Genomic DNA, 13,393 nt, shown 5'->3' with positions numbered 1-13,393 from the left:
AGGTTTTGTGGGAAGCAAGACCCAGACTCAGCCATGAAGGAATCTGCAGATAAGGGGGCCAGCCACATAAAACTGTTTGCTCAACATGACAAATTAATAGAGGCATAAGCCAAGTGTTGTGCAAGAATCAAGTGTTGAATTTTACAGTCGAGTGAGGAGAGGAAGGGAAACACCTTTTATCTCAATTCGGAAGGATGATGAATGTTTGTATTAAATGAGGAAAAAGGAATTACTAAACTGAGAGAACAGCATAAACAAAAACAAAGAGGTGTGAATGGATGCCCTGAGTTCACAGCACACAGATCGTACCCAGACGGAATGTCACATCTTCAGGAGACGGAGTAGGAAGTAAGGTTAGAGAAGTGGAAAGCAGTGTGGGCTGTGAACACACACACAGAGACTGGATTATTTGGGTGGGAAACTACTGATGATTTTGGAGGGAGGGGATAGCGTGTCTACCCTGTGTTCTGAGAGTGTCCTGGGGGCCAGTGTGACAGATCAGCTGGTGTGATTGGAGGCAAGAGAAGAATTAGCAGCCTGCACAGTGGTCTAGAAAAGACCCAAGGAGCATTGCCAGGGAGCCACAGCCTGAGAGGGGGAGCAGAGGCAGAGCCCATCCTGGACACAGAGGGGGCGGGATTCTGCCCACCAAGTGCATGAGGAGAGGAGGAAATAAGTCAGGGATGAGTCAGGCTGAGCCAAGAGGGTGGTGGCGTGAGTTCCGAGGTAGGCTGCCAAGGGAGGAACCGGTTGGACGAGCCTGAGAGGGCGGGTCAGGTGCAAGGGGGAGACGCAGGTGTCTTCACACAGACAGTAACCAGGTAACCGGAGCTCCAAGACTTGGTAGGAGGGTCCACAGAAACGTGTAACACAAAGACACACCTTTGGGAATCCCAACATCTAAGTGCTCTGCAGGGCCTGGGGGATTTGGAGAAGCAGCAAAGAAAGAGCATGGGAAAAAGGTGTGGGAACCAAGGAAAGAAGGAATCACAGAGAGAGGGTGGAGTAATGGGCTCAAAGGCTGCAGAGGTGGAAGCAGATCCACGCAGAAAAGTAGACAGTAGATCTGGCAAGAGGTCATGGGCGGATGGCCGTGGGGTGAGGAGAAATAGACAGGCATAGGCTGGGTGTAAATTTCTTTTTTTAAACAAAGTTCATAAAAGAAACAGCGATAGAGGAGAGGGGAGATCAGAGCAAGATGCTTCGTGGACATGGAATGTCGTGGACAGGAGGAGGCAGTGGGGAGGAGGAGAGGGAATAGGAGACAGTTAATAAGGGGCAGGTGTGCCTGGGAAGGTGATTTGGAGGAGGTGGCAGAATAGGATCATCTTTAATGTATTAATGGGGGGGGGGCATGTCCTGTAAATATAGTCCAGGAGGTCCTGTTGTGGCTCAGTGGAAATGAATTTGACTAGTATCCATGAGGACACAGGTTCGATCCCTGGCCTCACTCAGTGGGTTAAGGATCTAGCGTTGCCGTGAGATGTGGCGTAGGTCGCGGACGTGGCTTGAATCCTGTGTGGCTGTGGCTGTGGCGTAGGCTGGCAACTACAGCTCCAATTCCACCTCTAGCCTGGGACTATGCCATAGGCGCACCCCTAAAAAGACAAATATGTGTGTGTGTATATAATACATTAGACTGTGAATTTTTTTTTTTTTTGTCTTTTGTTGTTGTTGTTGCTATTTCTTGGGCCGCTCCCGCGGCATATGGAGGTTCCCAGGCTAGGAGTTGAATCGGAGCTGTAGCCACCGGCCTACACCAGAGCCACAGCAACGCGGGATCCGAGCCGAGTCTGCAACCTACACCACAGCTCACGGCAACGCCGGATCGTCAACCCACTGAGCAAGGGCAGGGACCGAACCCGCAACCTCATGGTTCCTAGTCGGATTCGTTAACCACTGCGCCACGACGGGAACTCCCTAGACTGTGAATTTAGTGATGAAAGCTCAAAGCTTCTTATTTACCAAAAAGTTTACAAGAACTGCTGATCGTGCCTCCATAGGTAACACCATGGCTTTTTCAAACTTTTTCAGGATAGAAGTACTCTCATTGGTCTTAGAAAACAAACAATTGGTGCGGCTCCAAATAAAAGGAATAAATCTCCTCGCCTTTTCTATATTAATGGTGCTATTTTTTAACTTTACCAATAGGTATATAGGGGTTAGTCTCAGAAAGGGTCAGAAATATCTTCCCTGAGCTGGGAGAGAAGAAAAAGTGAGAAAGGGCAGAGAAACTTCGAGACAGACTTGAGGGAAGAGAAAGGGTTTGCCTTCACTGAAGTTGGTTGCAATGGAGTCATTGGGTGAATGATTCAGAGATGGGCTTTGGGGTCTGAGGGCAAGTGGACAGGTTCAGAACAAGTGTGAAAGAACATGGGCTTTGGGAGTTCCCTTCGTGGCTCAGCGGTTAAGGAACCCAGCTAGGATCCATGAGGGTGTGGGTTCAATCCCTGGCCTCGCTCAGTGGGTTAAGGATCCAGCGTTACCATGAGCTGTGGTGTAGGTTGCAGACTCAGCTCAGATCCCAAGTTGCTGTGACTGTGGTGTAGGCTGACAGCTGTAGCTCTGATTCGACCCCTAGCCTGGGAACCTCCATATGCTGCGGGTGTGGCCGTCAAAAGCAAAATAAATAATTAAAGTCTGTTGGCAACTTCCCTGGCACACGTGGGTTCCCAAGGCTGAGGATCAGCAGAGCGGTGAGGGGGAAGGGTCATAGGGCAAGAGACGGCACTGTGCCAGCCCGCGTCCTACCTGCAGTGACTGAGCATGACTTCTGGGCTGAGTGGGGAGTGAAACCAACCGTGAAAATAGCACGGGTTGAAGGATAAGTCGGAGAACTGGTTCAGCCAGAGTTAAAGGAGGGGGAGAGGGCAGTACACAGACCCGTGGTTGAGGAAGGGACTTTGGAGACCCGCCTGGCAGCTAGGGCCATGCTGGCTGTCCGCAAGGCTCTGGGGGCGGCTGAGATGATGTGTTGCCTTCCTGGAAGGAACGGTGATCAGAGATGAAGCAGCCAGGAACCAAGGTGAAGGAAGGGTGGGTTATCCCTGGGCGCGGGGCAATGGTCCCGGCAGGGGCAGGAGGTGCAAAGTGGCGCAGTAAGTGAATGATGCTCATGAGAGAACTGGGTGGAAAATGAAGAGAACAGATTTCTGAGAAAGGAAAGTCCATTTATATATAACATGTGCACACATATATACATATAACATGTATTGCACATGTGTAAATATGTGTGTGTGTATGTGTGTGTATTTAGCCACATCATGCAGCGGCCTGCTGTGGGGTCTCAGTTCCCAGATGGGGAACCGAATCCAGGCCACAGTGATGAAAGCGCCTAGTCCCAACTGCTAGACCACCAGGGAACTCCTGCTCTTTGCATACTTTTTGAAAAGCATTTGAAGCTCGGTCTCCAGGGCTGTCAGCAGCGATGCCGGGCCCAGGAAATGAACGTGCACAGGCGTGTGCTTTGTCTTAAGCCTGAGTCTCGTCCCCTCAGGATGATCCGAGGTGTCAGGTAGCTCATGCGCAGAGGCGATGGATTGCATTCTCCTCGTGGTTAGTCATTAGTTTGCCGCCCTGCGCCTTGGAATGCCCCTCTGAGCAATGGCAGTGGGTCTTTGACAGGCCCCACCTGAGGCTTACCTGTCCCTGGGAAAATAAAACTGCCGAAGAGATTCGGAAAGGCAATCATTGGCCATTACAGATGAAGCTGGCTTACAGACCTTCCTTTCTCCCACATTAGGGGTGTGTATTCCAAGCAGTTTTCCCTGCACGTTTTCCAATGGTTAATACAGAAATTATTTTTTGGACGCACCCGCAGCCTGTGGATCCCAGGCCGGAGATGGAACCCACATCACAGCAGTGACAATGCGAGCTTCTTAACCACTAGGCCACTAGGGAACTCCTGGAATGGTTAAGATAGTCACAATAGAATTAGAATTTTTGGTCCTGATCTTTTTAGTCTGTAAAATATTGTATTTTTTTCAGCTATAACTTCTTGAGCTCACATAACACCATACTAAGTATTTTATATTCTTTTTTTTTTTTTTTGTCTTTTTATGGCCGCACCCAAGGCATATGGAAGTTCCCAGGGTAGGGGGTGGAATTGGAGCTGTAACTGCTGGCCATAGGAAAGCAGGATCTGAGCTATGTCTGGAACCTACACCATAGTTCAGGACAACGCCGGATCCTGAACTAATGTTGACAGGAGCTCCAACATTCTTTTTTTTTCTTTAATTTAAAGTATAGTTGATTTACCATGTGCCAATTTCTACAGGAGCATTTTATATTCTTATTTCACCCTCAGCAGCATAGCTTATGAGAAAAGCCTTGTTTTCCCTATTCAAGAGAAATAAGAAAGGCTGAGAGACAATAAGTAAACTGCCCAAGTGGATACAACTAGTACATGACTAAGCCCAGATTCAAACCCAGGTCCACTTGGCTCCATCAAGCATCTTATCTACATTGTTCCCAGAGGACATGGGAGCACAATGATTTAATATACTTCATCCACTCTAAGATTATGATAACTGCTGCTTTAAGCAGGATTATTACTAAGTTGAATTTTTCACTCTTCTGAAGACTATTTCTCAAATTATTTTCTTGACGCTTTCAAAATATATTTACTCCTATTAAATAAAAGAAATGCACAATGGGAACAAATATGAAAAAACACATCACCATTCTATTGCTGTTGGAAATTCATTAGCATAGCTCCTCCCAACCTCCTTCGGTCCTTTCATTCAGTGATGGTCCCCTGCTGACCCCTAGTGGAAAATTTAGGAATCGTACTTTTTTGAAATTAAATGTCAAAACAGGAAAAAAAAAAAAAAAAGGAATTCCCCTGTGGTTCACCAGGTTAAGGATCCACTGTTGACACTGCTGTGGCTCAGAGTCGATCCTTAGCCTGGGAACTTCCACATGCCATGGGTGTGGCCAAAAAAGAAAAAAATGGAGGAAAAAAATACTGAGTTCTTGAACTCAGCTTTATAGATACCAAGAAAATTCCTGGAAATTAGCCATATGGTCCATTCATATACATGGTATATAAACGAACTTTTATCCAGATCAATTGGCAATAAGGTGCAGGCAGAGACTGTTGCATTTTATATATGCACCTTGCTCTGTCAGTGCACGTCACAGAAACTGAGCCAATGTGTGTTTGAAATTAACTTCAACTAGTAATCTCAAACTCTGAATTTATGATCAATGTGTTATAAAAATCACAGCATTTGCATTCTCAAAATTGAGGTGACTGTATAAAAGCTTTTTTTTTTTTTTTAATGACCACTTAGCCGAGACATTTTTACTCGGACATCACATGTTGTGAGAAAGTATTAGTAGTTATTTTTAAAGTTATTTTTAGCATAATGTTTGCAAGTTCAGTTACACAACCCAGATCTGGTGTTGCCATGAGCTGTGGCATAGGTTGCAGAAGTGGCTCGAATCCTGCGTTGCCGTGGCTGTGGTGTGTGTAGGCCAGCAGCTACAGCTCTGATTCGACCCCTCGCTGGGAACCTCCACATGCCATGGGTGCAGCCCTAAAAAGCAAAAAAATAAAAGTTCTTCGAAAACCACTCATTCAGGTGGGATAAGACCTGTATTAGGATTGGTAGCTTAGAAAAGAAACAAAAAAAAAGGTCATTTAAATGATAGCTACACCTTCTTTCTTTCAGGCCAAGCAAGCGATACTTGAAATGGATGCCATCCGTAAGTTTTGCTTCCTACCCCATTTGACAGTTCATTGCCTACTTGAGTCTGTCACATTTTCTGTCTTCAAGTTTATAAAAATGTCAATCATAAGAAAGTAGCAGCTCTCTCGTCGCTGTTCTAACAAACAGAGCCAGCAGACAGTGTACCCTCGTCCTAACCCATTGGCTGGTTTCTACATTGTCTTCTCCTGGTTCATCTGGGAGCCCCCCGATGGCTCGTCAACATGTCTCTGCATCATTTCACAATGTGAGATATGCTTCCAGGTCCACGCTTACCGCACCTCCACCACCACCGGAAGTGCCGGTCCCACAGTGCATGTCCCACCTCACCCCGTTCCTGGAAAACCTCTGTTGATTATCTGTAAGAATCACACTAACCAGATATATATTGTTTTCTGATGCAGCACAAACTTTAAAATTCCAACTGCCCCACCCCGACAGATGTGATTGTATTTCTAGGCTTATATCGGCAGGCAGAGAATAAATATATAAATGAGATCTTTTCTATACCTAAGACCTATTCAAAGCACTTAACACCCTTGTTACCTCCCAAATTAAAGAGAATAAAGAGAGGAGCAGTAGCTTTAAGACCCAGCCAGGTCTGACAGAAACTTTTACTTAATACTTTCTAAATAACTTACTTTTGGGAAGTCTTTCCCCAAGTGCAAATGCTGATTCATTTACCCAACACCCCCCTGCCCCACCCCCAGCCTGCTGGTTGTTAATTTTCCAAGAAGTTAAAAAAGAAAGAAAGTAGAGGTAGAGAAACAAGCACCACCAACTGTCACTGGGATTCCCTGTTTCATGTCCCTCAAATTCTGCGAAATGACGCAAGGTGATCCCCACCAGTGAGCTAGGCTGCCCTGTGCTCTCTGAATCTCCTCATTTTATTCGGTAGAAATCTATAAGTGTTTTTTTATAGAGATATAATCGGTTTACAGTATTACGTAAGTTTCAGGTGTACAGAATAGTGATTCACAATCTTTAAAGATTATACTAAAAAAAAAAAAAAAGAGTTCCCGTCGCGGCTCGGTGGTTAACGAATCCGACTAGGAACCATGAGGTTGCAAGTTCGATCCCTGGCCTTGCTCAGTGGGTTAAGGATCTGGCGTTGCTGTGAGCTGTGGTGTAGGTCGCAGACGCAGCTCAGATCCTGCGTTGCTGTGGCTGTGGTGCAGGCCAGTGGCTGCAGCTCTGATTGGACCCCTAGCCTGGGAACCTCCATATGCCTCGAGAGTAGCCCAAGAAATGGCAAAAAGACAAAATATATATAATACTCCATTTGTAGTTATTACAAGATATTGGCTATATTCCCTGGGCTGCCCAATATATCCTTATAGTGTATTTATTTTATAAATACACAAGTATATAATATAATACATGGACACTCTGAAGAGAAGTCAAGGTCATGTGAGAATTAGGAGGAAAGGGGAGTTCCTTTTGTGGCACAGTAGTAATGAACCCCACTAGTATCCATGAGGATGCAGGTTTGATCCCTGGTCTCACTCAGTGGGTTGGGGATCCATCATTGCCGTGAGCTGTGGTGTAGGTCACAGATCTGGTTCGGATCCAGTGTTGCTATGGCTGTGATGTAGGCCGGCAGCTACAGCTCCAATTTGACCCCTAACCTGGGAACTTCCATATGCCTCAGGTGTGGCCCTAAAAGAGAAGAAAAAAAAAATTAGGAAGAAAGATGGGGGAAGGTGAGAATCCAGAGAGGTCAGCCATTCAACATGACTAGCTACATTCAATGAGATTGTTTACTTATCCCCAGGCTCCAGGCTAGCTCTGAGCACAGAGCGATGCCAAGCCACTAATTCGTGCCACAGGCCTCTCTTCCAAGCCAGGCATAGCCCAGAGCGGCCCAGCCTAGGAAAATAACCTCACTTGGCCTACCTTGACGTTGGACTCCGCTGGCTGTGAATAGAGTGGCCAGTCCTTTGGACCGAATGATCTCATTTATGTAACTTTGCCACTAACATGAGAGAAGCATATGTGGTCTTTACAGTCCTCAGACACCCTTGAAGGGCCTTGACCCCAATTCGCAGAACCCTGGTCTACAGCGCCATCCTAAAATTGTTTCCCCTCAGGCTGTAGGGTGCAGCTGGTCACTGAATCCACTGCAGTGCTTTAGGATTCGACCAGATTTTCTTAATCCAGAATCTGTGTACCCTTTAGACGAAATAAATTGAAAATCCCTTTTCTGGGAAAAGAACCTAAACCATTTATCAAATGTTCAAAGGAGAAACATCTAGAAGAATATGAAGAGTGGCTTCCCTGGAGGGACCGCTTCCACAGGGACAGGAGGGTCCCCTCCACCACCCCCCCAGGCGCAAAGACCTCAAGAATTTGCCATCTAGATTGAGTTCTCCAGACGGTGTTACCTTAACAGGACCTCTGCTGTGGCCCATGGCTGCAGTCTGTCGGGAGCCTTGGTGGCAAGTTCAGCCACAGGGATTTTTATTTTAATGGAATTGTCTGACCTCTGTGGGCTGCTGAACTGCAGGTGATGCTTTGTGGGAGTAGGAAATTATCACACCTCATACTTTCTTTTTTGTTGTTTGTTTGTTTGTTTGTTTGTCTTTTTGCCTTTTCTAAGGCCACTCCCACAGCATATGGAGGTTCCCAGGCTAGGGGTCCAATCAGAGCTGCAGCCACTGGCCTACACCACAGCCACAGCAACGCGGGATCCGAGCTGTGTCTGCAACCTACGCCACAGCTCATGGCAACACTGGATCCTTAACCCACTGAGCGAGGCCAGGGATCGAACCCACAACCTCATGGTTCCTAGTTGGATTCATTAACCACTGAGCCATGACAGCAACTCCACACCTCATACATTTTAACTAACTTTCCAAGAAGTTGACCCCAATTATGGAAGGAGGCAGTCTGTGGTGCCTGAGGAAAAAGAATAAATCCATCGGTACCCAAAACAAGTCCCACCGTTTTCATGGAACACTTCATTCTTAGAGATGTATGTGGTTCTTCCTTGACAGATTATCCAGGCTTCTGCTACAGTCCAGAGGGGGAGACGAAAGCCTTTTGTGGCTCTAAAGACGGTTCTGCTCCGTATCGGCTGAGAAGAAAATCTGGTAAATAGAATGGGGTGATCTGAATTAAATAACTATGGGGCACTGGTCCTGAACGCCCCTTTCAGTGACAGCAGGTATGTTCTTCCTGGTTTTGAGCTCACCGCCAGTTTGAATACATTCAAGGCTGCATCAAGGTGGGGCTCTCAAGCTTTTGTTCAAAAAACTCTACTCAACTCACTCTCTTTCAGGAATATAAAACTTGTCAGGAAGTTCCCATTGTGGCTCAGTGGGTTAAGAACCTGGCTAGTCTCCATGAGGGTGTAGGTTTAATCCCTGGCCTTGCTCAGTGGGTTAAGGATCTGGCCTTACCATGAGCTGCAGTGTAGGTCATAGATGAGGCTCAGATCCCATGTTGCTGAGGCTGTGGTGTAGGCCAGCAGCTGCAGCTTGGATTTGACCCCTAGCCTGGGAACTTTTATATGTCATAGGAGCAGTCCTTAAAAAAAATAAATAAAATAAAAAACCTTGTCAATCAACTGATTTTGCTTTGTATAGCATTTTACCACTAGCGTGCAGGTACTTACAGTCTATTTACTACTCAGTAAATGATGCAGCACCAAAGATGGTTCAAACCTAAAATGTGAAAACACAGTTGCTAAACCAGACTTCATGTGTATTCCCTTAGCCCTCAGATTTTTTTCATTTACGTCAGCATTTACTGAGTACCTTCCTAATTTCTTGCACTATTCTAAGAACTGGGAATGGAAGGATAATTCCTGTTTGCAAGGTGTTTATAGTCTAGTGGGAGAGTCAAAAAAAGTTGAACAAATACTAGTTCATATGGTGGAGCTGTGGGAGAGGTTGACCGCCAGGAAGAGTGAGGAGAGAGAAGGTCCCAGAGAGCAGAGGACCAGTATCTGGGTGGAATCTGGCAGCCCAGGGGGTGGATGGGTGGGAACATGCCAAGGCTCTGAGAAGCAAGCCAACACACCTGATATCAGAAGCCATTGCCAGGTGTTTAGCCTGGGGACAAGGCGGGCTGGAAGTGGGAGGAAAACAGAGATGTGGCTGGAGTTGCAGATAGGGACCTAATCACAGAAGGCAGAGCAGGCCACACCAAGGGTTGGAACTTGAAAGCTGTGGAAGGATTTTAAGCAATGAAATGTTTGTCTTATAAAAAGAAAATTCTGGGAGTTCCCTTCATGGCTCAGTGGTTAACAAATCTGACTAGGATCCATGAGGTTGCACGTCGATCCCTGACCTCACTTGGTGGGTTAAGGATCCAGAGTTTGCTGCAAGCTGTGGTGTAGGTCATGGATGTGGCTCGGATCTCACGTGGCTTGTGGCTGTGGTATAGGCTGGCAGCTGTAGCTCCAATTCGACCCCTAGCCTGGGAACGTCCATATGCTACAGGTGCAGCCCTAAAAAACAAACAAACAAACAAAAACACAGATGGAGAAGCAGCTATGGGGAAGATGGGTGGGCTAATATTGGGACACGTTGAATTTGCTGGATCTCTGGGCGCATTGGGGACCTGTCAGATTGACAGTTGGCATCTAAGGTCTGAAGCTTGGCCTGGGGTGCTGGCAGAAAAGTATAAAATTAAACATTATCTACTCTTAGATGGTAGTTAAAGCCAAGGGCATTGTTCTACTCATTGGCAGGGTTGACTTTCTGTTATGCAATTCCAGATTGGAGGGATTAATGTTTATCAGTTTTAGCAGAGTTAAATGTCTTACTGCTACATATCTCTAAGCCATGAGGATTTAGGTGAATTTGATAGAAAATTTCTAGAACTCAGTGAATTTGCCCATTGTTAATAATTCACTTAATAAAGGAAAATCTTGGTTTGGTTTTGCAAATGATGCCAGCCTTATTTTTTCTCCTAGAACCTTCCTCAAGATCACATAAAGTTTTGAAGACCAGCGGTAAGTCCTTTTTCATTCTTGTTGATGACCACGAAGTCAAACTGTACCCCCCCCCCAAAAAAAAAACAGATAAATTACAGATTGGCAGATTTTATTAACTTCTAAGAATAATAGTGCCCCATTATAAAATGAAAAGCCAGATGATATACACTGTTTGCAATATATATAATAGGCATGAAAAGATGAAAGCCTGGAGTTCCCATTGTGGCTCAGCAGTAACATACCCAACTAGTATCCATGTGGGTTCAATCCCTGACCTCGCTCAGTAGGTTAAGGATCCGGCATTGCCTTGAGCTATAGTGTAGGTCACAGACACGGCTCAGATCCCACACTGCTGGGGCTGTGGTGTAGGCTGGCAGCTGCAGCTCCAATTCAACCCATAGTCTGAGAATTTCTGTATGCCTAGGGTGTGGCCCTAATTTAAAAATTAATTATTATTTTTTTTAAATATGAATGCCCTTGAATGTTAATATAAGAAATTCCCTACATAAAGAAAAAAGGACAGGTATTCCCTTGTGATGCATCAGGTTAAGGACCCAATGTCACTGCAGCGACTCAGGTTGCTGCTGTGGCGCCACTTTGATCCCTGGCCCAGGAATCTACACATGCTGAGGGCAGGCAACCGCCCCCCCACACACACAAAAAAAGAAGAAGAAAAGACAAAGGATTCTTTCTGAAGGCAGAGAATATAATTGGATGGTTTCACAAAAGAAACCCAAACTCCCAATAAGATTTACAAATTGTCACCAACATTAATAATCAGAAAAATCATTCATTTAAATGAGATAAATAGGGAAAGCAGTGGGCTTGGCTGGATGCAAAGAAAAACAGGCACTCTGAAACTATTGGTATACAAATTTCTGTAACCTTTTTGGAGCAAAATTTGTTAAGGCCCATTTAAATTTAAAATGTGTGTCTAGGAGTTCCCTAGAGGCCTAGTGGTTAAGGTTCCAGCATTGTCACTACTGTGGCACGGGTTTGATCCCCTGCCTAGAAACTTCCAAAGGCATGGTCATGGCAGAAAGGAAGGAAGGAAGAAAGAAAGGAGGAAAGAAAAGTGTTATTTTCCCTTGAAGCAACAATTGCAAATTTTTCACTTGTATAAATTTCACAAATTACAATTCCTACATAGAAGTACTCACCCAAGGGTGGACAGATCTCTAAGCATGTATGTTCTTTGCAGCATTTGTAACAGAACGCTACATAAAATGCCTGTCTGGGGAAATAGTTTTAAAAGCTGTAGTAAATCCTGGAATTCTACGTGGAGTATTCTGCAGCCATTAAAAAGGATGAAGTGCATGTCTGTCTACTGACAAAAATGTCCATGTATATTTAGCAGGAAGTGCAGTTTTGCATAATGCACCCTTATAATTTTTTTTAAGAATTTTTTTGAAGGGAGTTCCTGTCATGGCTCAGTGGTTAACGGATCCGACTAGGAACCATGAGGTTGCAGGTTCGATCCCTGGCCTCACTCAGTGGGTTGAGGATTCAGCGTTGCTGTGAGCTGTGGTGTAGGTTGCAGATGCAGCTTGGATCCCATGTTGCTGTGGCTGCGGTGCAGGCCGGTGGCTACAGCTCTGACTGGACCCCTAGCCTGGGAACCTCCATATGCCGCAGGAGCGGCCCTAGAAAAGGCAAAAAGGCAAAAAATAAAAAAAATGAAAAGAAAGAAAAACTGTGTACTGCAGCGGGATGGGGACAGGAGCATAGAACCTGGAAAGATTGAATGTCAAACTGTCAGGTGTGGTTACCTCCATGGGGTGGAATTTGTGGAGAAGGTTTGAACACTTTTTATTTTAAATGCTTCTGTAATTAAACAGTGTTTAAAGATGAGGTACACATGATCAAGTATTGTAAGGGTATCTCCAAGGATGTGGCTGTGAACATTTCTCCCCCACAATTCCTCTTGCATCCTCCTTAGCACCTTAGCGCCAAGGTGACCCTGTTGATAAATGCTATGTCTTTCAACTAAAACCAATAAAATGTTTAACAGAAGCATGATTTTATGTTTAAGTATTTTTCATGGCTTAGCGCATGTGAATGTTTTTTAAGGTAACATACATTTTGAGGGGAAGCTTTTGAAACTTATTAATGTGAATTAGTCCATTGCTCTCAGGAATTAAGGAAGATACTTAAACTCAGGTGTATGCAAGGATAGTTTACGTATAACACAGGATATATAACTTGGGTCACCAAGAAGCATTTTCTAAAAATTAGGTCTGAAGAGCCCGAAGTCTCCTGAGCTTCAGTTATTAACGAAAAGTATAGAAGTCCTATAAAATGAGTCCTCAGAGTTCCCGTCCTGGCGCAGCAGAAACAAATTCGATTAGGAACCATGAAGTTGTGGGTTCGATCCCTGGCCTCACTCAGTGGGTTAAGGATCCGGCGTTGCCATGAGCTGTGGTGTAGGTCACAGACGTGGCTCAGATCCAGTATTGCTGTGGCTGTGGTGTAGGCCAGCAGCTATAGCTTCAATAGACCCCTAGCCTGGGAACCTCCATATGCCTCGGGTGTGGCCCTAAAAGGACAAAAGCCAAAAAAAAAAAAGAGAGAGAGAGAGAGCAATGTTTTTAATCCTCAAACTTAAAAACTTTTTAAAAACTTTTATTTTTCAGAAACAGCACAGGACATTCAGAAGGTAAGTGCTATTTTTATTACATTTCTTATTTTGAAATGTTTACTTTAGGCATACCTACCCCTTCCTTATTTAGCTCATCTCCAG

General features: G+C 45.1%; 1 protein-coding gene across 4 annotated transcripts in view; it reads left to right on the top strand.

Annotated features, from left to right (window-relative positions):
- PLEKHG1 (pleckstrin homology and RhoGEF domain containing G1) overlaps positions 1 to 13,393 on the top strand; it is a 246,110-nt gene that overhangs the window by 215,653 nt on the left and 17,064 nt on the right. For all 4 annotated transcript variants that reach the window (XM_021086797.2, XM_085023823.1, XM_085023825.1 and 1 more), the window contains 4 exons: positions 5,676 to 5,709; positions 8,708 to 8,803; positions 10,633 to 10,671; positions 13,287 to 13,309. In XM_021086797.2, the coding sequence (XP_020942456.2) occupies positions 5,676 to 5,709; positions 8,708 to 8,803; positions 10,633 to 10,671; positions 13,287 to 13,309 (192 nt within the window). The remainder of the gene's footprint in view (positions 1 to 5,675; positions 5,710 to 8,707; positions 8,804 to 10,632; positions 10,672 to 13,286; positions 13,310 to 13,393) is intronic.

Source organism: Sus scrofa, chromosome 1 (genome assembly GCF_054392235.1).
Source record: "Sus scrofa isolate SSC_HxYL_T2T_F1_AM1 chromosome 1, Sscrofa_HxYL_maternal_Yorkshire_Landrace_v2.0, whole genome shotgun sequence".
Taxonomy (NCBI): Eukaryota; Metazoa; Chordata; class Mammalia; order Artiodactyla; family Suidae; genus Sus; species Sus scrofa.
The sequence above is the reverse complement of the archived record's forward strand: the minus strand, read 5'-3'. Positions and strand labels throughout refer to the sequence as shown.